We start from the raw sequence: 23,768 nt of genomic DNA on the forward strand, positions 1-23,768 counted from the left end.
CTTTCTCTACTCTTGACGAGATTAAACAGCAATTAACTAATGAAACACTGACAAAAAATTTTATACACATTCAATAGCATAATTAGGCCTGCCTGCGGATGTGATTTAAAAACGCCTGCCTTTTTTGGCGCCTTCAACTCAACACCTATGTCCGGCGGACACCGCATCCTGAGCCGAGCTTTCTTGTCCATTTGCCAGTGTTTCCCTCCTGCGCCCCAATATTATTATTATTATTATTGCAAGACTTTTGCTGAGCTGCGGGTTTTTTAAAGTGCTTGCGGCACTGCTTCCGTTGACTGTAAACCACGGACCATCGACGCGGGTTCGACCGTCTCCTTCAGCCGTCTCCGTCTGTCCGGCGATGGCAAAAAACGACTCTTGCGGAAAAATCAACATTGCACAAAAGTTTTCAACGCTCATCTGCCCCACGAAACCCGCCCTGCAACCATCACCACCCACCCAGTCTCCAAACATCCCTTCCACCTCGTCATAGCTTGCCTCCCTGCATTTGCTTTTTTGTTTTGGCTTAGCGCTGATGATGTATGCACTTTGAAAAGAGTTGAGCAAAGTGGTTTTTCGGGTTTGACGAGCTAACGTCAAGTACAAACTCCACCCACCACCCACACTAACACCCACCCTCACTCCCCTTTGTCTTGGCTAAGAGTTATAAGTGTGTGGGTGTTTGATCGTCCTTTGTGTGGGAGGAAGCTGCATAAGTTATTAATGGACTTCAATGGGGTTTCAATTATGCAATTTCTGCGATTTGAATTTGAATGATATTTTTGATTGTTTGCTTGCTCGCCTGCGTTTGTTAGAGGATTTTGAATAACGCTGCGTGGAATGCATTTTTTTAATTTAATCGCAAAGTTAATGGCTTCGCTCTGCCGCGAACTGAAGCGTCAATTAATTCGCAAATAATTAAATTCTCTGATGGAAATGTTATGCCACAAAACAACGGGGCTTCGCTTGGTAGTTTGTTTTTGTATCAAGCACTGATTGTGGTGTGAATAGTGATTTTTTAAAATCAAAAATTCAATTAAGTTGTGTACGTAAAATCATGAAGTTGACAAAAATAACCTGATGCTTATAAAGGGATAAAGGAAAGAAATATACGTGTCAGATTCAATAGAACAAATTCAGTATCAGTAAAATTTTTTTTAAAATATATTTCCTATATTTAAGTAATTTCCTTGCGGTTCTGACTTGCTTACCACAAAAAAAAGAGTGCGCGAATGTCGATCTCTTAAACATATCGATTAAGAACATAATTTACACGATAATGCTTTTGTTCATATGGATATATGATACAAAAGTTCATGGAGTGGTGGTCTTAGCCATTTAAATAGGTTTTTCAATACCGATTATTACAAAACTAAGAACAAAGACAATTTACAATGTACATACATATGTACATAGACAAAAAATAAAATAGATTTTGTGGTGAAAAAACGGTTATTGATTTACAGTATGAATTGCGAGTTGAATTAAATATTATGGAAAATATAATAAAAAACAGGATTTCTCTCCACTACGCTATCATAATTTTTTCCACTATTAATTATGTTTATCAAATGTATAATGTATATATAAAATTTTAAAGATCCTTTACTACATTACAAATTACAAATGACTATTACAATACATGCTTCGTCAAATTAAAATTATAATTAGATATAATTTATTAATGAATAATGAAAAATTTTTAGTTAATATGGTGAAATTAACCACGATAAATAAATTTGACAACAAAACTTGAGACAACCCATGGGACCAAAGTACCAATAAAATAAACATAATATTAATAAATGACATTTGGCCATTTTCATTTAGATCTGGTCACTCTTGGGTTAAAGTTTAGCAGGTTCCTCAAAATACTCAACCTTTTTCTGTGTAAGAATTACTACGATTGTAGTAATTCAAGACTCAAATCCCCTTGTTAGATGTGTAATAATGCAATCCCTTTAACAGAAGAGATCTTTTCAAGAACGAAAGACTACAATCCATACGAACTGCGAATGCCCAGGAGTCCATTATGAATGTATCGGGAGCTGAGAGGGAAGATTCCGGAAGAAGTACTTTTGTATTAGCCGATTCCAGGACTCCAACAGAAGACGACGTGCTGAATATATACCAGGATGTATCCAAATTGGCGGATATTGAGAGGCATCTGAATATGTTGTATCGGTGAGCACGAATTTCAGTGAAATACTAAATTAAAATTAATATACATATATATATTTTTTTTATTTTTTAAGCAGACCTTTTACTTGCTTTTCGAGCACAAAAGCCCAGTACAACTTGATGGAACTGGAGGTCCTTCTAGGCAACGCCAAGTACGATCCGGACAGACACCTGGCTTTGTTCGTGAACCGCTTCCACCCAGTGTGCAGCCTAAAGATATACGCTAACGGGAACATCTACTGCCAGGCCTTTAGCAGGGAGAGTGCGCGCAGAGGCCTCGTCAACATGGTGCAACTCCTGCAGGACACGGGCTACAGCCCATCCCTACCCCACATAAAGTTCAACGTGGTTAACGCTACCTTCTGTGTGCCATTCCATCTGGATCTGCGTCGCCTCCATCAGTGCCATTTTGCCCACAGCCAGTATAGTCCAACGAAGCAGCCGTTTGTGACTTACAGACTTCCGGACACCCTGATCAAGTTTGCCATTTTTCCCTCAGGCTACGTCTATGTGATGTTCGCCTCCCTGCCACGATACACCAAGCTGGCCATCGGCCACATCCTGCCTATCCTGTATCTCTATAAAGCTTCACCAGTCGATCAAGGGGCCCTCGGACTTTGCCGCGGAGACATCAACTTTCAGGTGCTCTGGGAGAAGGAGTTTCAGAGGGAAGACGACTTCTCAATCGAATGGTGAACAGAGTGAATAATGACCCCCTTCTGGTTCTACCGATGTTTAGTTTGTAAATAAACTTTAATTTCCCGCAGGCCTTCCGAGAAACTTTGCACAGTCACATGCATATGAGCTTAAATAGCTCATGAATGTCGGAGCCCCGCCCAATGCCACGTACTTAAGAGAAGTTTTAATGCCTGGTTAAAGTCTTTTAAGGCTCTCCGAAAAAGTTTACTTAAAACTGAGCAGGTTTTCACAAGTTGTTGGCTATATGGCGGTTCCAACAAGGTCTACCAATTTGGGAGGAGTGGAAAATCAGTCGCAAATTTACAATACAGATTTACAATGCCAGTTCGTTCGGAATCGAATGTTTGCTATTGTACACAAGTGGTCACTGTAGATGGGCGGCTGGATGCATGTAGATGCATGGATAACTGGTAAAGGTGCGCTTGTGGTACTAGTTGGGGGGCAGAACACCCACTAACATAATAAAAATGACAGCTAGCATGACAAAACCTAGAGAGAAATCGAATCGGCAGCGAAAATGTGTCAACTGGCATTTGAGCTGGCAGCTCCATCATCCATCCTATATCACAGCCCAGCCTTTTGCAGCCCAACCACCTTCTGTCCAGGTGACATGAAAAACAATTCAGTGTCATATTTGTGTGTTCGCTTTTTGTGTTTGTTGTGTAAACGCAGCTTCACAGAATGGTCTCGTCTGAGGGTTGTGGTTGTTTTTGGCATTCTACCATAACGTCCGTATAATTTGGAGCGTTTTTCGTTTTGTCATTCGAGCCACTTCAATGTTTGCTTTTGAATATTAGAAGTTGGAAAGCGATTCTTTTGTTTGGCCTACAGGGTTTTGGTTAAATCATTGCCATTATTAGAAATGGACGCAAATATGGTCAAATTTGGTTTGTCGGACCGATTTTTTTGGTTCTAAATTATAACTTCTAGTTAATTTCTGCATTTTTGAATTGGCTGATGATGTGTTGAGACTCAAGAGAAAGAGCTCTGTTCCATGAGTGCGCCATTACCTTCATGGTAAAAATAAAGTTTTGGTCGATTTTGAGGATTTGGAGCCTTAACTGTTAAACGTAGGATCCTTAAACGTATTTTAAAGGGAAACAAATGAACTAAAGTCTTCTTATTTGAATTCCAGGGGCAAGCTTAAAATGCAAAAAGTAATTAATATTTTGCGAGTGGGACAAGCCCGTGCCGGGGCCCTGCTCAGCTCTCTGATCCCGCACGACTCTGCGGTGAGTAGTGCTTGGAGTCTTCATTTTCATAATTTCCGTACAAAAACTACAGGAACTAGCCAAAGGACGAGGAAAGCCGAAAAGAGCGAAACGAAGCGCAGTAAATTCCAACGCACTGGAATTTATGCAGCAAATATTAACTTACCGCACACATACATTCGGGTAGAGTTCTCGCTGCATAGATTCAACTGGAGCGAAGAGTGGGCCTTTCGGGCCTGCTCCAAAGCTGGAGTAGGACCTGCCAAATGATCCCCAAACCACTGCCCGATTTTCGCTTGGGCAGCAAGAACTGACAACAAAACTCATTAGCAGACCCGGCGACCGTGACCGTCGCGCAAAATGGGCGTGGCAATCACCGCCGACTCCCGTCTCGGATGGGCGTGGTCCGCTGGTCAACCGCAGCCCCGGAAATCCAGGGAGAACTTGGACCCATGGTCCCAGGCAGAAAAACGTAGTATGCACTTCCGTTTGCGAAAAGTTCTTTCCCATTTTTTGGCTTTTCCATCTCCTCGATTTGCTTATTTTGTTCATATTTCACAGGCTACATTTTATCTCGCTACGGCGGTCTTAGTTGGCGAAATTGTGTGCAACCACGAAAATCTAATAAGCGCGCAAATTTGTTGACATTGCGCAAATGTTTTTTACGGGCCTAGGAGGAAAACTTTCGCCGGCCGGGGCCAGGCCTTCGTTAAAGACGGGTCTGATCTGGCCTTGGGCCTTAACCCATTTTGTTGCGGTGCCAGATTCAGTTTCTTTTTGTGGCTGGTCAAAATGGAAATGAAATGTCGCTATATGCGCCAATTAGCAAATAATTATGCAGTGGCCGAGAGATGATCTTTGATTTGCTTTGAACTGAACGTGGAACTTTAACTGAACGTGGAACTAAACTGTATATCAAGTAACAGGAGGTTTAACACCAATTCCTACCATATTACGTGAAGTTTAAATAAGCAAAACATAATTTTTTAATGGACTAATGGCGATTTCCGACAAGCAGGAGTTGGTCCTTTTATCGAGTTGCTCCTAAGATCGTTACTGCGGCATGACGAAACTTACTTTGGGCTTTTTTTTCTTTACCTGTTCCTGCGCGATGATGCGTAAACCTTTTTGGCTTTTGCACTTTGCAAGGCAGTGAAGGGTGAAGGCAGGCACAGACTCCGGAAAAAACGAGTAACCAAACAATAAAGGAAAAGCCGCAAAAGGACTCAGCCCATGGAGAGTCTGCATCGTTTGGTTTTTGCAAAGGCTTTATGGCCTTGTGTGTGTCCTGGGGAATCGAGGCATTCGTCAGAACCGGCGAGACAATTTCATTAACCGCTGCGGCATTTAAAGGCCGAGACATCGGCTCCTTTGATTTTTATCGGTTGACCTCGACACGACAATGTCCTGGTTCGTAGTCTGGTAGCCTGGACGCCTGGCAGGCTGGCTGACAGGATTAAATGCTCGGGGCAGGGCGTGAAGTTTTTAATTATTTTTGTGGTTTGAAAATGCATTTCTGGTCGCACACCCCCACGCCTGTCAAGGCGAAGGACATGCTGCCAGAATATGTTGTTCGTGCGTGTGTGTGCATCGTGAGATGAAACAACCGCAAATTCCTCGTATTTTCTTGCCGTTGTCCTGCATCCCTCAGTGGAGCTTACGGAATTCGTTTAAAAAAGGAAAGTGCAATAACATGTTATTGTACACGGCCAGGACTCTTCCCCTTCTCCCACTCCACCTTTATTTCCACTATGGATGTTAACTGTAAGCGGCTTAAAAACACGCTCTACCTTATTACGTAATTACAGGCGAATGACAGGGAAGGATGTTGCCTTCATTATTGGAAATATTCGTATAATTGAATACTGAATCCGGCAAGAATGGTAGAATCGTCCCCCACTCGAATTCCCAGAAAGCAATAAAAAATGTGGTGTTTTTTACTTGTATTCAGAGTCTTGCTCATTACTGGTATTTATTTATTTAACCATGGATACCATATTCGAATAAGTGCATGCAACGCCGATTTAATTCAAATTAATAACAGATTTAATATTTATTTTTTCGATTTTCCATAGCTTAGAGCTGCGTGGGCTTTGCAAGTTGGCAAAAAAATATATTTATTTTAAAAATAAATTATATTAAATTATTTATGATCTGTGTTACTGAATTAGCTGGACTCTTCGTAGCTTTAAATGTTTAAAAATATTACGCTTATTTTTGGGTGTTGGTAATTAAATTTAAATGACTGTAGGATAAAATATCTTATGAAGTGTATTGGAATTTAAGTCTTCACCTGATAAAGCCGTATTAAACCTATTTTATGCTTCATAGTAATAATCTTTCCAGAACTATCAGCCATAATTACATGAATTTGTGGGCAGGGCCTATCGCTAGTCGGCAGAGCATTTTTGAGGCCAGGAGGCACATTTTCCAAGCTCACTTCGCAGGCCACTTTCTGGGAATTTAAGTGAATGCCATATTTCCAAAGCCCGACCATGGCTTAGCCGGTTGAAAGCCAACAATTTATTTGGCAGGAACAAAAAGGAGGGCAGCTATTTTTCGAAGAAATATCCGTACAAATTTTCACAATTAATATGCACTTCCTGTGCAGACGACTTGCAACCATTTTTGTATGCAGCCGGCAAACTAGCAACAACAAGTAGCGGGAGGAGGTCGCAGGTGGTGGCAGGGGTGGTGGAGTGCTGCGCTGGTGGGTGGTGCAGGCAAGGAGCAATCCTCAAGTAGACTCGCACTGCCTTCGAGTTCATATGTGAGTTCATTGCTGCCATTAATGAATACGTGTGCAGCAATAAAGCCATTTTTTATGGGCAAAAGTCACGTGAGAAACTATTTAGTACATTTACGAAGGAGGTGGGAGTTGCGAGCTGGGCGAGGGGCCAGTGCAACTTTGTGCCTGACACAGCCAGAAGAAAGCCAACTTTCTTTTACATAAACGCCCTACTGCCGCACATACTTACGTGGAGGGAGGAGCTGGCGGAGCCTCGGTAAAAAAGTGAAAATATATATATATATATTTCTAGTTGCTCACATGCATATTTATGCACACTAACTTCCTCAGATAAAAAGCGAGGCATTTGTGTACTGGCTGAATTAATTTTTGGCATTTATCAACTAAGCAAATTGAAATCGTGTCGGTCGAGTCTGGCATTCGTAACCCAGTTTATTGTTTTGTTCGGCCAACTTCGAGTACTTTTTGTGGGAAAAGGCAAAAGCAAGGCGAGGGCTCTGCTAAGTCAAGCCCTTGGGGCTCTATGTTGTTGAACAAGTAAATCATCGAGTTTTTGATACTTCCTCAACTTTTTTGGCACATCAGATAATTGATTTGCGAGTGGAGCGACTAGGGCGTTAATGAGTGACGCTTGCCAAAGTTTTTGAAATATTAGAAGCCTGCTGCCTGGCTTTTTGGTTGGCTGGCAGGCAGGATGCATGAATTGGTTGTGGATGGAAAAGAAAAGGAAGCCTTTCGAATTTATGAAGTTTCGATCAAACTAGCAAGTGATTAAAGTGTTTGTTGTGAGTTATTCAAAGTTTGGGGGGTGTGTATGCACGAAGAAATGTTCACATACAGAAACAAAATAAAAAGATTCGAACTATGTCCTACAGCTGCCATATGACTGAACGATCGGAAATGGCACAACCTTGCTATTTTTAAAGATGCTTGGGGCTAATATCCAACATTTTTATTTGAAAATTTATTTGACGGTGAAATTCTCATAAGGATCGGACAACTATATACGATGTAACTGTAAATACGACTGTAAATATTAAAATTTTTTTTTTATATAAATCAATAATCACAGCATATCACAGATTTTGCAAATATGGCCTTGTTTATATTTCCCCAACAAAGAATCTTTTACTAAACAGAATTAAAATAAAAGAAAAAAATTTTAAATTATGCAATGATTTCATGAAAGCATACAGGACAGAGAAGAACGGTACCGAAGATCCAAAATGTGATGCTCCTCCAGTAAAAATACAAAAAAAGAATCAGCTGAATCTGAAATTCAGGCGTACACGGCCTTAAAAATTCCACTAATTAATGCATTTTAGGTATTGGAGTGGTGGAATAATAATCAAGATTTAATTTAAAAAAAAATTAACTTCAATATATTGGGCCATTGTTATTATTTTTCTTATGTTTCATTTTATTGATGACATTTTTTGTGGACAAACTCTGTGCACCATTTGAATGTGCTTGAGTAAGCTATAGTAAGCACAGAGTTGTTCTTTGTACTTATCTTCCACTGTTTTCCATGGTCAGTAATGTCAAGCTTAAGCAACTACCTTGTTCTCAAAAATACGAAAGTGAGGCTAGCCTTGGTTATACTTTTTATTCGGTGTTTTAATACCGGTCAAAGAAAACAAATGAATGTTGAATGAATTTGTGTAATAAAAATTTAAAATAATAGTTTTTCTAATAAAGTTCAAACTCTCATTTATTATTTTCAGTCCCTGAAATTGGTTTTTCAAATACAATTTAACCATCAAAATACTTTTGCATACAAAAATTTTAAAAAGAGTTTCTCAAAACATCTCACAATCATATTTCTCTTTAAACTCGGGGTAATAATATTCATAATACGTAATTTGTAAAAAAATGTTTTGTATTTTTAGTATTAGGCTATTCATGATTCAAGGTACGTGGATTATCTTTATTAAATACGTGTTTAAAAGTCCAATCGCAGCACCAACTTGCTGCCTCAAGGAGCCAGGCGCAAAAATAAGCATGCCGGGCACTCGGCTATAAAAGCTCCAAAACGTGTGCACTTTATAGATCTCTTACCGCAAAATAAAAACAAGAAAACATTACTAGCCAGTGTGTGGGTGGATATTACGGCAATACGGCAATGCACCCATTAGGCCGACCGGTAAATGAGCATTGAAGCAATTCATAAAACTGCCCCAAAGAAAAGCCAATTTTATTCTCCCTAGGCACGCGTAAGCGGCAGCTTCGTCTACGGTTTGGTTCTTTGCCGTGGCGCCATTATAATGGGCCGGAGTCCGGAGTCCTGAGTCCGGCTAGCCTATGGTGAAAACGTGTTTACGCTTTTATTATGTAAAGAACCGGACAAGGAGCTCCGTGGCCATAAAAGAGCAGACGCACACTTGAACTCCACAAATCTGCGTGAAGTGTTTTAGGCGCGAGGCTTTCCCCAGGATACACCAGGCTACTCTGTTAGACCGGCCGTGTCTGTGACCGCTTACGGTCGTAACGTATGCAAAGTAATTGCGCGCATTAAATATGTTCTGTTTTTATAAACTGCTTTTAACGAGAAACAATTAAGAGAGACCGTTGGTCCAGGCGAGCATCATAAAAATTAAAATTATGCAAATGCCAGATTTGAGCCACAGAATGGGACATAGACTGCAGTCGAATTTTGTTAATTTTGTTGTCCTGTTTTGCTTGCATTTACATTTCCTATTCAGGACATGCAAATGCCACAAAGCCCCATAAGACAGCCAATTGCCGGTCTCTTCACTTTTGTTGTGATTTTTTCCTCTTAAAAATTGTTGAATTCCAGGAGTTCTTTATTGCTCAGTCTCCGTTAGGATCTGCACTGCGGAGTGGATAGGAAGCAATGCAGGCGACGTGTTTCCATCATCGTCTCTGTGCTCGCCGGTAATTAACTTAAATCGCGTTTTTATTTGCCAAGTGCTGGAGAGGCCAGGGCAAGGAGCAGCGGGCAGGAGCAGGTATGGGACAGGAAAGCAAGAACAATGAAAAAATCCGTTCATTTGTGAAAATTGTTTAGCTCCGGAAGAATAACAGCGAATCGGATGGTGGAAAGCGGGCAATCGCAAATGGAAATCTGAAAATCCACTACTGGGAAATGTAACTGTAATACAAATGCTTTTCCCCCAAATCGATACAGAGAAAAAATTGACAGCGTCTAAAATAAACAAATAAATATTTTTGTTTCAAATGAAGTTCTATAAACATTTGTTTTATTATTATTTCATACCCAAATATTTTCTAATAATTTCCGGTATCCTAAATTTCCAGGCACAAAAAACACAGTTCAAATAAAATATATTTTCGTTTGTAAAGAAACAAATATATTAAAATTTTTGGCAGTGCAAAAACGCATCTTTTGAACGAACTTTCGCGAAACTCGCCATTCGATACCCAGGGAGGAGCTTGTTGGTTTTTAATTTTATAGCCAAACAATATGCTTACAGACTTCGTTTGCAGTTTTTATTAAAAATCGATTGCAAACACACAACAAACTCACATCGGAATAGAAAAATACATGCACTTGAGCCGGGATCGGAGTGCAGCGGGTTAGCAATAATACCCGTTTGGCTTGTGGCTTTGCAACTTGCACACAAACCCAACTATTTGGGGGCGGGTCATGGAGGAGATGGGGGCTCGGTTGGGTAGTACGGCATCCCTGCCCAGAGATGAAATACTGCAGCGCTGGTTGGCAAGAGTGGCAATAAGGTAATGCCCTTGCCCAGCCAGCAGTGTGTGTATTGACATGTTCGTGCACAAATTAATCATGGAGTCCCCTGTGAATGCCACAAACGTGCCCTGAGCCCGGAGAATCCAGGGGACGTACGCCCAGACATCCAGACACACATATGTACATGTGAACGGAACTGTAATTAAAATTGTAGATAGCTGGAAGCACTAAAGGTATTTGTTATATGAACCATGCGGTCCGGTTCCTGAATGAAGTATGCGTTTTATTGTATTGCGTCGAGATGCGAGGGCTTAGAGGTATTGTTGCCAACGGTTAGGTTCACAGGAAGGGCTTATCGGAGGCTAATATTTAGAAAAATCGAGTGTTGTGCTTTAAACTGTCTAAGCAGCCAGTTTTTAAACAACTTTAAAGCAATAGTCACTTTGTTTCCGCTGCCACTTCACTGTGCACGCATTTCCTCCCGGTATCGTTTTTGCTCTCCATAGATACTTTATATAGATACCACTGCACAGATATTCGCCTGTATATCCGTATACATACACACGGAAATGAAGCACCCACTGCAGATTACCAAAGTCGCAGCTAACATATTTTCAAGAAACAGAAAAAACTCCAACAAAACTCGGAAGAGAACGGCGTACAGCGGGAAACTGTTGCAAGTGTGCTAAAGTTTCATGCTTCATTGGATGCCGTCGCCATCGCAATATTCAGTTTCTTGTTTCTCTAGGTCCTTGGAGCCCGCTTTCTTGGAGGCAGCACTGGGGCACGCGCTTCTCCAAGAACAATCAAATTTGCAGAGAGCTTCTGCGGGTGTAATATTTCGAGGAGCTAGTCAGACATGCGGCTGCCACTTTTCCCGGTCCTTTGCTATATCCTGCTGCACCGCACTCGCCGCAGAGGAGGCGGTACTTTCATAATCGAAACACTTTTAGCACACAAAAACCGATAGCTGAACTGCAGCAGGCCCACATGCCTCGGGGGCTTGGGACCATTAAAGCCATAACACCGCATTTAAAAGGAAAACTGCCCCACCCTAGTGCTCTTCGTTGTCTATAGCCTTTGGATCACACATATGCTTAACGCTTTCTTCTGAGACTGTTTCCCTTAGCACACATATACAAAATGTAATATATATACGTGTATTGTCTGACGGAAGGACCTCTTCTATAGTTGGTGGGTCGCAAAACGTTTGGTTTTCTTTCGCCTCCTGTCCCCTTCACTTTCCTTCAGTTTTTTATTTGCATATTTTAATGCAAATTGTGCAGAATTAATTTAGTGCTGTTTAGTCTCGAACCGAAACTCCAGCCCAACTCTCCGACCCCATCCAAAACCAAATCCTTCCCCCGCTAGCAATTTACCACATTTTTTCCCTGCGTGCGACTGTGTGAGTGTCTCTGCTCGTGTCGCGTGGGTGGATTTCGTTTCATATGTAAATATTCAAGTTTCAACTTATTTTCAGTTCGTCGTTGGCTCCTTTGTCGTCTTAGTATATTGTTTATGCCCGAATCTTGTTTGAGGAGCACTGGAGTGTGGCCTAGTTTTGGGCCAAAGGGCCAATGGATGTGCGAAAAATATTTTATGAGCTGTATTATGTAAACTGAATTTAGATTCCATTTCCATTCTGTGCGCTCCTCATTTGGTCTTCATTGTGCAAGTTTCTGGCATTTTCGGCTTTTAGTTTTCAGTTTGAATCCGCCACTGAATGAACCAATTCCGACATGGCCGGGACTTGGGGCATCTTGGAATCCCTTAGAAACTCTCATTAGCCGGACTCCCACTCAGGTTCCCTCCATCGCGGCGCTTGAATATTCATGCGTGAAAAAGGCGACAGCTATGAGAATTATTACACAGAATTGCATAAAAAATGTTGCTCACGTACAAAGGAAATGAAATGAAATGAATTTGTGAGCCGTCCTTCACTTTGTTCGCTAGTTATCTTTCCATTCCTCTACGTACGATTTTTTCATCTTTTTTTATTTTTTTCCCCCGTAGCTGAATCTGCAGCTGGGCCTTGGAGGGCGGGCGCTCAGGGAAATTTATGCTGATCATTCATAATGTCAAAGACGCGCGAAAAAGCATACTGGATAGTGGCTGCTCCAGGACGTCAGACTAGGCCGTGCGCCATCGGCGAAAATGAATGGCCGAGGTCAGGTCGGGGCAAAACCGCTGTTAGCCTGACCTAGAAACGGTGTCCCCATCAGGGAACCACTAAAATCGTACCTAAACCAAGTACGAAAGCATGAATGAAAGATACTTTATATGAATACTAAAAATTGCTCCTCAATTCCAAATTCCGTTATTGATTTAAGAGCGCCTAAATCTTATTATACATAATTAAATCGTATTATACATAATTTTGTGAAAAGTGTGCGAAGCTACAGCTCAGACTCTACAGTACATATGTATATATTCATGATCATGATCACCTTCTGAGTCGATATCCGTCGGCGTCCGTCTGTGTGTCCGTTTCTATGCAAACTAGTGTCTCAGTTTTCAAGCTATCAAGTTGAAACTTTGCACACATCCCTCTTTTGTTTGCAGGCAGTTTATACGTCGGAACGGCCGGGATCGGTCGACTATATCCTATAGATTCCATATAACTGATTGATCCGAAATGCCATAACTTTACTGTTTTTAAGTTAGGGGTCGGGACTTTCTGCAAATATTATTTTTGACCAAAATATCTTCTTAAAAAATTTCTATATCCTATAGCTGCCATGTAACTGAACAATCGGATTCGGCAAAACTGTGTTGTTTTTTAAGCTAGATGGTTTGGACTTTCTGTGGGACTTTCCATTTTGGGCTATCTAATCCGATCTGCCAAATTTCATTAGGATCGGCCAAACGTTGCGGAAATGGCGTTACCTATCTATTTTTAAAGATGCTTAAGACTGTTTCTAACTTTTTTAATAAAAAAATGATTTGATGGTGAAATTCTCATAAGGATCGGTCAACTATATACGATCGAATATATATATATGGAAGTGCAAGGGTATATCAACTATAGCTTTCCTTTCTTGTTTTGTAACATTTTCTTGCAACATTTTCTTACAGATTGTAGTTCGAACATGATGTATTAATATTCAATAAAATGTAAAAATATTGCAGTATCTTTAAAAAAAAATCACGAAAATATGTATTTTTTTTTTTACTTTTATACCAGGATAAGCCCTAAAGTTTAGTCACATTTTCAGCGTAAAAAAACAAAACAGTGGGCGAGGCTGGAAAACGAAAGTGAGTTTTCATTTAGGGCGGAAAATGCTGCCTTCGCCGGCCCAAATTATTTTTATGGAAAGCGGCCATTGCAAAGCAATGTTAAGATTAAGCAAAGCAACAGAGACTCGAAACACGAAAAACCGTACACAATAAGAAAGGAAAATCAATTTCCGCTTTCGAAATAATTCCAAAGCCATACAAAAGCGGGATCCAAAGCCGGGACTGAGCTCCGACCAAAGCCAGAAGGAGCAGATGAACAAGAGCCATGGATGTGTACGGGAAACCGGGAAGGGGAAACGTTGCCATTATCCTGTGCGGCAGCGAGATAAGATATTTGCACAAGAATGGCATTCAGTTGATAAAATCCGATTTGAAAATGAGCGAATGCCTGGCAATGAGCAAGGCACGCGGCTCAGCCAGCTCTCCAATCGAAGGGACAGGGCTCCAAGAACTCGGCAGGGGCCAAGCTGAAACAGAAGCTAAGGCAGCAAGGAAGAGGTGGGGCGGCCTGGCTGGGTGGCGCCTGGTTGGGATAACAATTTTATAAATAAATATTTGTGCGGGCAAATCCTGGCCTTCTGTCTCTTTGCGTTTCGCTTTTGAACTCAACTATCGGGCGATAAATCATTTGAAGTTCCTCGTTCCTGCTGCGCACAATTGGCCCGGTGACAATCTCTGCTCGGGCGGACTGTTTTCCCTTTCCCATTCCTGTAGCCACTCCAGCCGTGCCTTTTTCTTTACGCACTTTTAGTCCCGTAAATCTGTGCCGGAAGAAGAGGACGACCGAGGCAACTGAAGACACCGGAGAAGCAAGGAGATGAAAAAGTTCAAGTAGAGAAACGGAAGCGTGTCTCCGCCTGATAGTCTCAATGACTTCCGTTCCTGGCGTTTAATGCTTTTTAATGAGTTGCTGCTGCAAAATATTTGAGGACATTCACACTGATATGTTCGGGGCGGTGGGTGTGTCCTGTACATCGACATAGACGACTTAATCGATTTCATTGCTGGCCAGCCGGGCTCTCAGGTCTCACGTCAGGAAATTGCGCAAGATCCTCGAAACTTTTCAGCTTTAGGCAGGGAGAAATTTTATAGCACACCTTTTGGCGTTTTTTATTGCTTTCCGAAATGAGTTTATCCGAAAACTTTCGAGGTTAAATATATAAAGGATTAATTGGATCTAGAGACGTAATGTTTTTAACACGAGAAATTTTTCAAAATGTAATAGGTCTAAAATAAATTACAATTTTGAAATTACATTATTTTAATAACGTTTATTTTGAAGACTTTATATTTTTCCCTTAGATGTATTTTAGTAGACAGAGCTAAAAACTGAATTGTTTTCATCGAAAACTGAATTCATCTTGGCACATATTGGGTTCTGGTCCTTGCCCTCTGATGTCCGGTTTGAGTATTGTGTCCAAATCGTTTTCGGACGACAGGTTAGAATTCGATTGGCCCGACTCGGACCTCACCTCATTATGTATGCCGGTCAGGTAATCCTGTAAAAATTGTCCTTTCTTGGTATGTGTTGTGTGATGTCAGTTCGAATTTGTTAGACAGGACAGGACTTGACCGGCTCTGCTTCACTTCTGGTTTGCCAAACTTGATTTGTAGGTTGTGCCTTAAAGTGGGTCTTTAATTTGTTTTGGTCACTGGCAGCGAGATTTGACTGTCGGTGCCTTCGGCGGGGGCAATATGTCTTGGTAGCGAAGCACCAAGATGAATGCCATGGGCCCCGGGGCTCGGTTTTCTTTCTTTCTGACCCTCTCATACCCTCCTTACCATCAGTCCTCGTTCGTTTTACAAATGAGTGGCCCCTAGGTCGTTGCCAGGGTCGCGATTTCCGCGCTCACTTCTGCGTCCGGTGTTGTTCTTACTGTATTTTTTATTATTTGTTTATTCGTTGACCGTCCTTCGTCTTGGTCTATTGAAAAATTTCCCTAGTTCTTGGCTTGGGTAAAAACGGGGGCTGCGCACCACCAGAGAAGCGGTGCAGGGAAGATAAACAAGTAGCCGCAAATGGCCAAGTCAAGACCAGGGCCGACACGTCCTCGGAACAGAGACAGGCCCTAACAAATTGTGGGCAATATTTTCATTTCATCAAGAGTGTCCTTGGACGGTGCTGCCACCGCCTTGGGGGAGCGCTGGCAACTTTATTGCATTATTGAAAAACTTGTCAAAATATTTTGAATGTGTAGGAAAGCTCTTTGCTGTTATTAAATTTGCCTCCGTCTGTGGAGCTGTGCGCAGGGCGCACATAATTTTGTAAAAATATTTTATTTCGAAAATGCGAAATATCTCTTATTGAAGTCCATATTTACATTGTTTATTTTGGGAGCTTACCTCGGACGTCGGGAGCTCTTGGGACTAGCCTGAACCTGAAGCCGAGTCTGCATTTTCAAGCGACTGGCTTTGTGTGGCTCTTGTTATTGGAATTGCTCATGGTTTAATTAACGCAAATGGCAATATTAAAATTTTATGAATATAATATTTTATGCAAGTAAGGAATTTTATCGGCAGCAAAATTTGTTTTTGCTATGCTTTTTGCCAGTTGTCCATTTTAGCATGCGAGTGAATTCTTTGCGGTTTAATTAAATTGATGTTGATCCTTGGTAAAATCGTTGTGCCCACTGCAATGAAAACATGAAATATTTATTTATTAAATATTTTGATTTTAATATAGAAACGTTTTTTGGATTTGTGGCTTAATGATAGGAGAAGGGACGTGTTATTTTTCTATGGATTTTGGTGCCAAAATGGGGAGGGGGTGATGCTGAGATCCTTTTCCGTGAAGTTCCGTTTTGTGATCAAATCGAACCATCTCAGATAGGAATTGAATTTTTTATTTTCTTGCACTAAAAATGGTTTCAATGGCATGAGCACGGTCAGAACAGCAATTAATTGATAGCAAAGCCCCTAATGCTGCTTTCTCACATTCCCCATCTCTCTTATTTCGTCTATGGAGTCAGAAACAATCTAAAACAACAGTTCTCCTGCGGGCACCATATTTTATTTTCAGAAATAATGATGCTTGTTCTGGAATAATAGGTGCACATTGATGAAATTTAATACGTGGCGAAGAGCTCAATTTGTTCGTTGGCTCTACGGACCGAGGACGGAAAATGATTGGTACGGGATTGGGAACTAGAGTGGGTTGTGGGAAAAATTCGCATCAAATTTCCAATTAAACAACAAATTCTAATTTATATTGCGCAAGTTGTCAGTTTCGTTATTTTGTTTGCCTTTGTATCTAATTCATAGTAAATTATTTTTGGGTAATTATTTTGCGGCAGGCTATTAAACATCTCCCACATAACGTTGTTTGCTCTATGTCGCTCAATTATTTTCGACTCATAAAGTCGATTTCTCTGCTCCCTTAGTATGCCCCACTGTCCAGCCGCTGGAATTTATAATGCTGTGTTTTGTTTGCAATACCGGTATATAATTGAAAATGTGCCGGCTAATTAGTTAAAGGCTTTGACCTCGTTTGCTCTCCTCATATGGATTTTAAGTTCGTTGCTTTAATCGCTGCTTCCGTCACTTTTGTTAAAAGGCCAACCGCCGAAATTCCCGTCCCTGTCAGGACCTTACACTCCATATAAACATACATATGTGTATGCATAAGAATGTGTTCCGGGGCGCAAGTGTCTATTATGTGAAAATGCGCATATGGCTGATTGGGTGGCATATAAATGTCGCAGTCAATAATATACGCAAAAGGTTCCAGTATACGCGTTTTAAAATGTTCATTCGGGGGTAAACTAACGAATTAGCCGACTGAATAGTACCTTTCAAAATAATATATTTTTTAATTCAATCTTATAGCTGCAATCCGTCCCTATACCTTAACTTTTTATCAATTAATTTTCAATATAATGTATAATCTAATAATAATATAAGTGAAGTTTGAATTGGAATATTCCAGTTCAAACTTCATAAGTGGAGTGTTATGAAAAAGGTACACCCTGGTCTCATTCGTTTGCGAGGATACTCTTGCGGAAGCGGTAAAGCCCATGAGTTGAGCGAGTGTCACGCACATTTCCCCATCTCAATGGCAATTTCTATGCGCATTTTTCTATTATTTATTATTTTTATTGAGGGGCTGCCAGGGAGGGAGCTCGTGGCGTGTTGACAGCCGCCATTGATTTCGTGTAGGGGCGAAAAAGAGAATTAGCCACGTTTTCATTTCATTTGCATGCAGTGCTGCATTAAAATTATATTCATACATACACGAATGTATCTCCAATGCAATAATATTTGTCCCTGATTTGGTATAATAACATAACCGCCTGTCACATAAATTATGCATTGAATAAGCAAGCCAAAATGATTGGGTGGAATACGTTTTGATTTGCTTTTCGAATTTTTCGCATACGAGAGTCACTCATCTAAAATTAAATTAGCTATTCCCCATTTCTATTTTTCGTAGTGAAGCCATTAAGGATACTAAATTCTTGCTCAAGACCAGAAAAGTCTCACTTTTATGCACAATTGAAATCCAATTTCGCAACACCCATGAAATGTCCTGGGCAGGCGGGGGCGTGGAGTTGGTCAATAAGTCAATTTCTGTATCGATTCGAAAGCAAAAGCAATTAAGACCTGTGCTGCAGGAAAATGTTCTTTAAATTGAAAATCATAATTATTCATGACAAGGCGGGCGGAGTGAGCGCTTCATACATGAGTAGAAAAATTGTTATAGTCAGTCACTCGTGTGTTGGCTGTGTGGTGAGCTCTTAAATATAAAACATTTAACGCCCGCCTTTGTCGATGCCTCGGCTCATTCATTTTTTCAACAATTTATAAGGTCCAGGCACGTTCATTCAGATGGGTTCTGGTATCCGTCGAGCCCATTGTGAGTGGTTTTTCCATTATATTCGCTTTTTGTTTTCCCCACATACATATGAATGATTCTTTTTTGTTTTCTGCATTTCCATTCATTCAAACAAGTAATGAAGTCCTCTTCTTCGGCGGAGCGGATCGTTGGCGCTTGTTGTTGCTTTTATTCGATTTGATATTCTTTTTATCGATGCACGTTAAATTTTATTGCAATTGTTATGCGCTCACATCTTTGGCGCTGCTGTGGTGATGGCGCGGTGTGGCGGTGTTTTATATTTAATAAATTTAAATCACTTTATATGCGAGTTTTATGTGCGTTAATAATGCGAACGAGCGGGCAGAATGCGTTTCAACTTTCCCCTTCTTATGGTTCTTTATGGACAAAGAGCAAAAATTGCAAAAGCAATTTATTCCACACAGTCAACCCGATACAATATGGACATAAACTAACCAGCGTTTATGTATCCTGGCCAGTGTGCTTGGTATTAATAATAAATTTGACGTTTGACGGAGGAGTTCTTTTAAAATTAGACAGCTTCTAGCGTAATACAAAGCATTCATCATATTAAATAAAGTTCGGTTAAATATTCAGCTTTGTAAAAATAAACCACATTAGAGATATTAAGCCACTAGATCAAACATGCCGTATTGTGTGTCTTGAATCATTAATAGCAGTATACTTTCAGGTGGCAAAAAATATAAAAAATCAGACGTATGGGAACTATATATTTTTGTCTCATTTGGCGCATTTATTTTAGATCATGGAACAATATTATAGTGCCAGTTTTTCTACCCATTTTTCTACAATATATTGAATTCAATCCATTTTTTTTTGCATTTAAAATATAATAAAACTTCATAAATATAACTTCACATGATGTATTCTCATCATTATTTCAGAGATTCTCCATGAATCTATTTAAGCTAATTAAATTCCCCACTTGCGCCTTCAAAAATTTCATCCCATTTTGAGTGCAACTATGCATCAGAATTTAAAACTAACACAAGTAACTATACAATTTTGTTTCCTTTCTGACCACACTATCCAACGGCTGCTTTTGCCCAACTTGGAAAAAGTTCGAGCAGTTTTTCTACTTTTTGGTAGCTTTTTTTTTTTTTGCTTGTGCACTTTGGATGTCAACACATCGACATAATGCCACATTAGTCCAATTTACACACAGGCAGGCAGCCAGGAAGTGGGACTCGAGCGCCAGACAAGCAGCAAACTTGAACTTTTAGGGGCAGCCAGATGGCTGAGACACTGCAAGAGTTCCTCAAAATGTTACTTGAATACATACGTATATTTGTACGTCTATATTCCAGTGCTTACATATAGTCCAGTGCTACATTACATACTTCAAAGCACCCACGGCCACAGCATTTTTGGCAACCACGCGCATTCCTCGCACTCTAATTACATGTTAAACTGAAGCCTTGGAGTCTGGGGGGCTTGCGGATTGCGGAAAACTGAAAACTCAAAACTGAAAACTCGGCTTGAGCATGCGTTGTGGTTTTTCATTTGCATTCGCCTGGAAGAAGTTCGTTCCAGAGTTTTAAGTGAATGAAATTTCTTGGCCCGGCCACTTCTTTTGGCTGGCGAGGATAATTAAATTGGACACAAGCACCATAGCTAGGCCATGTCTACACACATATAAATAACGTTTATATGTTCTACTGTGTATACCACTTACAGTATAGACTATATTTATGATTTCTTTGGCTTTGCTCTTGTCACTGACTCTCGAGGATGCGGAGCTGCGATAATTCCAGCAGGCGAATTTTCAGAGTTTTTGGTTTACGGTTTAGTGAGCAACAACAATTTTCTTGCCATGAATGCACTTCTCAACCCAACAATCACTAACTCTCAACCTACCATTGCTTGTTTTGGGTTTTCTCAAGCCGAAGTTTTCGGGAGGAAAATCATTTATCAATGTCAGCGAATGCAGAACATTCTCTCTTCGCACGAGAGAACTTGTATATGGCGGCAGATTGCGACGGCCTAACGTCTGATAGTGGGCGCTTGGTTTCTGTGCGGCGATGGGAGCGGTGCAGCCAGAAAATGCGTGAAACAAGTTGGCAAAACTTTTGACTTTGTTTCGAAAAATTCTCAAGTGATTTTGAAAATTATGCACACACTAAATGCATCGGCCATAGTTAGATATTATGGAAACTTTTTATCAAAATTTAACTCCAAAAATAAGCAAAACTAAATACTGCAAAAACTCCAAAACGGAATAAAAAAATCGATCATGCACTAAAAAAATTGGGTTGGTCTACTAGAAAATTTTTTTGCAAATCTTTATAAAAGTTTAATCTAAAAAAATTGAAATTAGTTCTGACGGACTTACTCTACATGTCATATATCAATAAAGGGCCTAGTTTATAAGAAAGTTTACTGTTGTGGTACATCAAGGAATTTAATTTGATGGCTGCAGGAATCATATTGCATGCATCTCTTTACCATTCACACTATTTCCGTTTGGTTATTTCCGAATGAGGCGTGGCTTTGTCTTTGGCTTATGCCTGAAACTTTAGCACTTAGTGCTAGGACTCTGCTCCTTTGCCCCCCACTCAGGACCAAATCGGTCGAGCGAGTGTTCTAATCCTCTGGCCGCCACTTGTTTGCTGGCGAAACAAGTTTGCACTCAAAACTCGTAAATAATGGATGGAAAAAAGCGCAACCGCACCATTCATAATGGAAAAAGTTGCCTGGCCACTTGAAACTATTGCACAAGCACTGGGCTGGACGAGTCGAGGAGCTGGAGGATTCAGCAGGAGGATTGGGACCGGCATGGTTGGTTCGGATGTGCAGGCCTGGCTTGTGCTGGCCATGATGCTGCTCCTGTTCCGGGGATGCACCGACCGCCACCGGATTTATTGTCATGTGTACAGTAAAAACAACAAATAACAAACACCGAGAAGAGGCCCCAAGCCATCAAGACGGTTGTACAATGTTTTTTGTTATTGTTGACAGTGATGCACTTTTCGTTTTTTTAACAGTTAAAAATTTCTTTCTAACTTTTTTTTTATGTACTCTTTTAAATTAAAATTAAAAAAAATGTTAATTAAAATATTCCATATTCGATCAATAACAATATGTATTTTTAAAGAGACTTCTGTTGGTCAATACTAATGGGTGCTCTTGCATTTCCGGTGGCTGTGGCCTTGGTGTGGTTTCGCAGGAGAGCCTTGGGAAAGGGATGGAAAAAACGGACGATAGAGTGGGTGATGGGTTGTGGAGCCTGTTCCGCTTATAGTCACTTCGAAGCCAAGGTTATAGTCACATTTTTAATATGCTGTCTGTTCCGGTGCGGCAAGATGTTTATGATGCGCATTTCCAATGGAATTCCATATCCAAAATACATGGGCAATGCTGGGATATTTAAGTAATAAATTAAAAATGGTGCTAAGTTTTAAGTTCCACCGGTTTTGAGGAGTGAATGTTCAAGCCATGCTTCAAAATTAAATGTCTTCTTAATGTGTTGCATGAAATATGTTTTGTGTTCCCAGTAAGCCGGCAATGAAATTCGATACCTGAACATAACCGATATAATTCGTTTATCTTTTAACTAATCTAGTTTGAGTTCTTCTGGAGAATTTTTTTGAAATTTTGTTCTCCAAAGAATTATTCTATTACAAATTGAACTTATACATTTTCCAGTGTTGTATTGCATTGTCTGTGTCCTTACCTTTCACTGATTTATTTGTGCCTTTTAATGCGACTCAACCCTGAACTTGGAAAGCGGTGCAATTAAAATTTGGGTCGACCAAAGCAGAACGAACGACAAAAGCCGGAAAAACCAAGGGGAAAACCGGGAAAAGAAGGAAATTGGATTCACACTTAAACAAACATACACGAACACCCACTCGCACACGCACACGGACTCGTACACGCAACTGGAGCAATTATTGTAATAATTTGATTTTAGTTTAAATCTTGTGCGGATTTAATTCGATTTAATATATGTTGCTGCATGTACGCACATATTTGCATTGGTCATTTCGGACTGAGGTTATGCTTGGGGTTAGGGCGACACTAGCCACCCGCTAAGCTCGCAAAAAACTCGTAACTTTGGCCAGCCGGCGAAAACCGAACGACGACGGACGGCGACGTACCACCACGCGGTTCGGAAGCAGACTGAGCAGCGACGGCGGCAGAGGCAGCAGCGAGTGCCCGAGCACCCGGAGCGCCCCCGCCAATGAGGGCGGCACTCGCTTGAGCAAGACCCTGTCTTCGGGTCCCATCTTGGTCACTCGTGACCCAAAGCCGGGTCAAAGCGCCGGCGCGCTCCCTTGCGCTGTTACGTCCGCTGTAAGCTCTTCTCATGGTGAGTTTCAAATGTTAACACAGATTCTGCTAAAGGAAGCAACAGTTTGGTATTGTTTTTAGGAACGAATTGTGCTAAATATTTTTGAAAACTCCTTTTATACAAAAAAAATATGTTTAATTTTTTATGAGCTTTCATAATTTTCAATGTTATCATAGTATATTCGGTGGCAATTTATTTCTTCGTTTCTAGGAAGAAACCCTATCCTAGCATTTTTTATCCGCTGTTATCTGGGTGCGCTAAACAGCCCCTCTTCCTATAAATCTGAATTTAACAGTTCAACCGTCTTCTTCTAAAACTATGCGACCTAAAGTAAAGGATTGTTTTCATCACATATTTCGTATTCATACAAATGTGTGCAACATTTAGAATCACTTAGTTTTTCTTAGCTGTAGGTATATTTTTTTAAAGGCCAAGTTGATCCAGCCATTTCCGTCTATATTGATGCGTGGTTCTTGGACACTTTATCTGGTACTTTCCCAATGTCCCACGCAGATCAAGTTTGTTGCAAATATTTGCCGCTTCCTTACCTTAAAATTTGTATATGTGGGGAAAAATACTTTAAATTTGACGAAACGACAAACGACTATTGATTGAGTTTTTTTTTTTAACGTGAGTTCATTGGAGTACGTAGGAGGATTTATCATCTTTTTCTAACCCCATTCTTCTTTAAGAATAACGTTCAAAGAGCTATCAAATAATCTAAAAATATAGCTAAAAGTATAACTTAAAAATATATAAAATATCTAGACAACTGTCTAGCCAAATATTATAGCTAAAAACGGCATAGTTTCGTTAAAATTGTTATTCCTTTTTTTTTGTTAAACTTCTTCCAAGCAAAGATTTTA

The 23,768-nt window shown here is 40.4% G+C and overlaps 2 protein-coding genes across 8 annotated transcripts in view; one reads left to right on the forward strand and one right to left on the reverse strand.

Moving 5' to 3' along the window:
• LOC6496721 (protein O-mannosyl-transferase TMTC1) overlaps window positions 1-22,751 on the reverse strand; it is a 55,544-nt gene extending 32,793 nt beyond the window's left edge. For 2 of the 3 annotated variants that reach the window (XM_032453296.2, XM_001967294.4), the window contains exons 1-2: window positions 22,282-22,751; window positions 16,100-16,386 (exon numbers count right to left, since the gene is read on the reverse strand). In XM_032453296.2, the coding sequence (XP_032309187.1) occupies window positions 16,100-16,152 (53 nt within the window). In that variant the 5' untranslated portion in view covers window positions 16,153-16,386; window positions 22,282-22,751. The remainder of the gene's footprint in view (window positions 1-16,099; window positions 16,387-22,281) is intronic. The other variant, XM_044716093.1, reaches the window with a different exon arrangement.
• Window positions 1,812-3,216, forward strand: LOC26514526. 5 transcript variants are annotated; one of them, XM_032453298.2, is made up of 3 exons: window positions 1,812-1,890; window positions 1,969-2,184; window positions 2,256-3,216. In XM_032453298.2, the coding sequence occupies exons 2-3, from the start codon at window positions 2,033-2,035 to the stop codon at window positions 2,875-2,877; spliced, it is 774 nt and encodes a 257-aa protein (XP_032309189.1). In that variant the 5' UTR covers window positions 1,812-1,890; window positions 1,969-2,032; the 3' UTR covers window positions 2,878-3,216. The 5 variants fall into 5 exon arrangements, with proteins under 5 accessions (XP_032309189.1, XP_044572034.1, XP_014759276.1 ...); XM_044716099.1 differs by having other exon boundaries at window positions 1,814-1,890; window positions 2,259-3,216; XM_014903790.3 differs by having other exon boundaries at window positions 1,820-2,184; window positions 2,256-2,882; window positions 2,949-3,216.
• Window positions 22,752-23,768: the final 1,017 nt, after the last annotated feature.

This window comes from Drosophila ananassae, chromosome 3R (genome assembly GCF_017639315.1).
Source record: "Drosophila ananassae strain 14024-0371.13 chromosome 3R, ASM1763931v2, whole genome shotgun sequence".
Taxonomy (NCBI): Eukaryota; Metazoa; Arthropoda; class Insecta; order Diptera; family Drosophilidae; genus Drosophila; species Drosophila ananassae.

Bases quoted from the DNA above. Each gene is read 5' to 3' on its own strand.
- LOC26514526 (XM_032453298.2), top strand. From the start codon at position 2,033: ATGAATGTATCGGGAGCTGAGAGGGAAGATTCCGGAAGAAGTACTTTT. The intron at 2,185-2,255 runs GTGAGCACGAAT...TTATTTTTTAAG, and splicing joins CATCTGAATATGTTGTATCG to CAGACCTTTTACTTGCTTTT.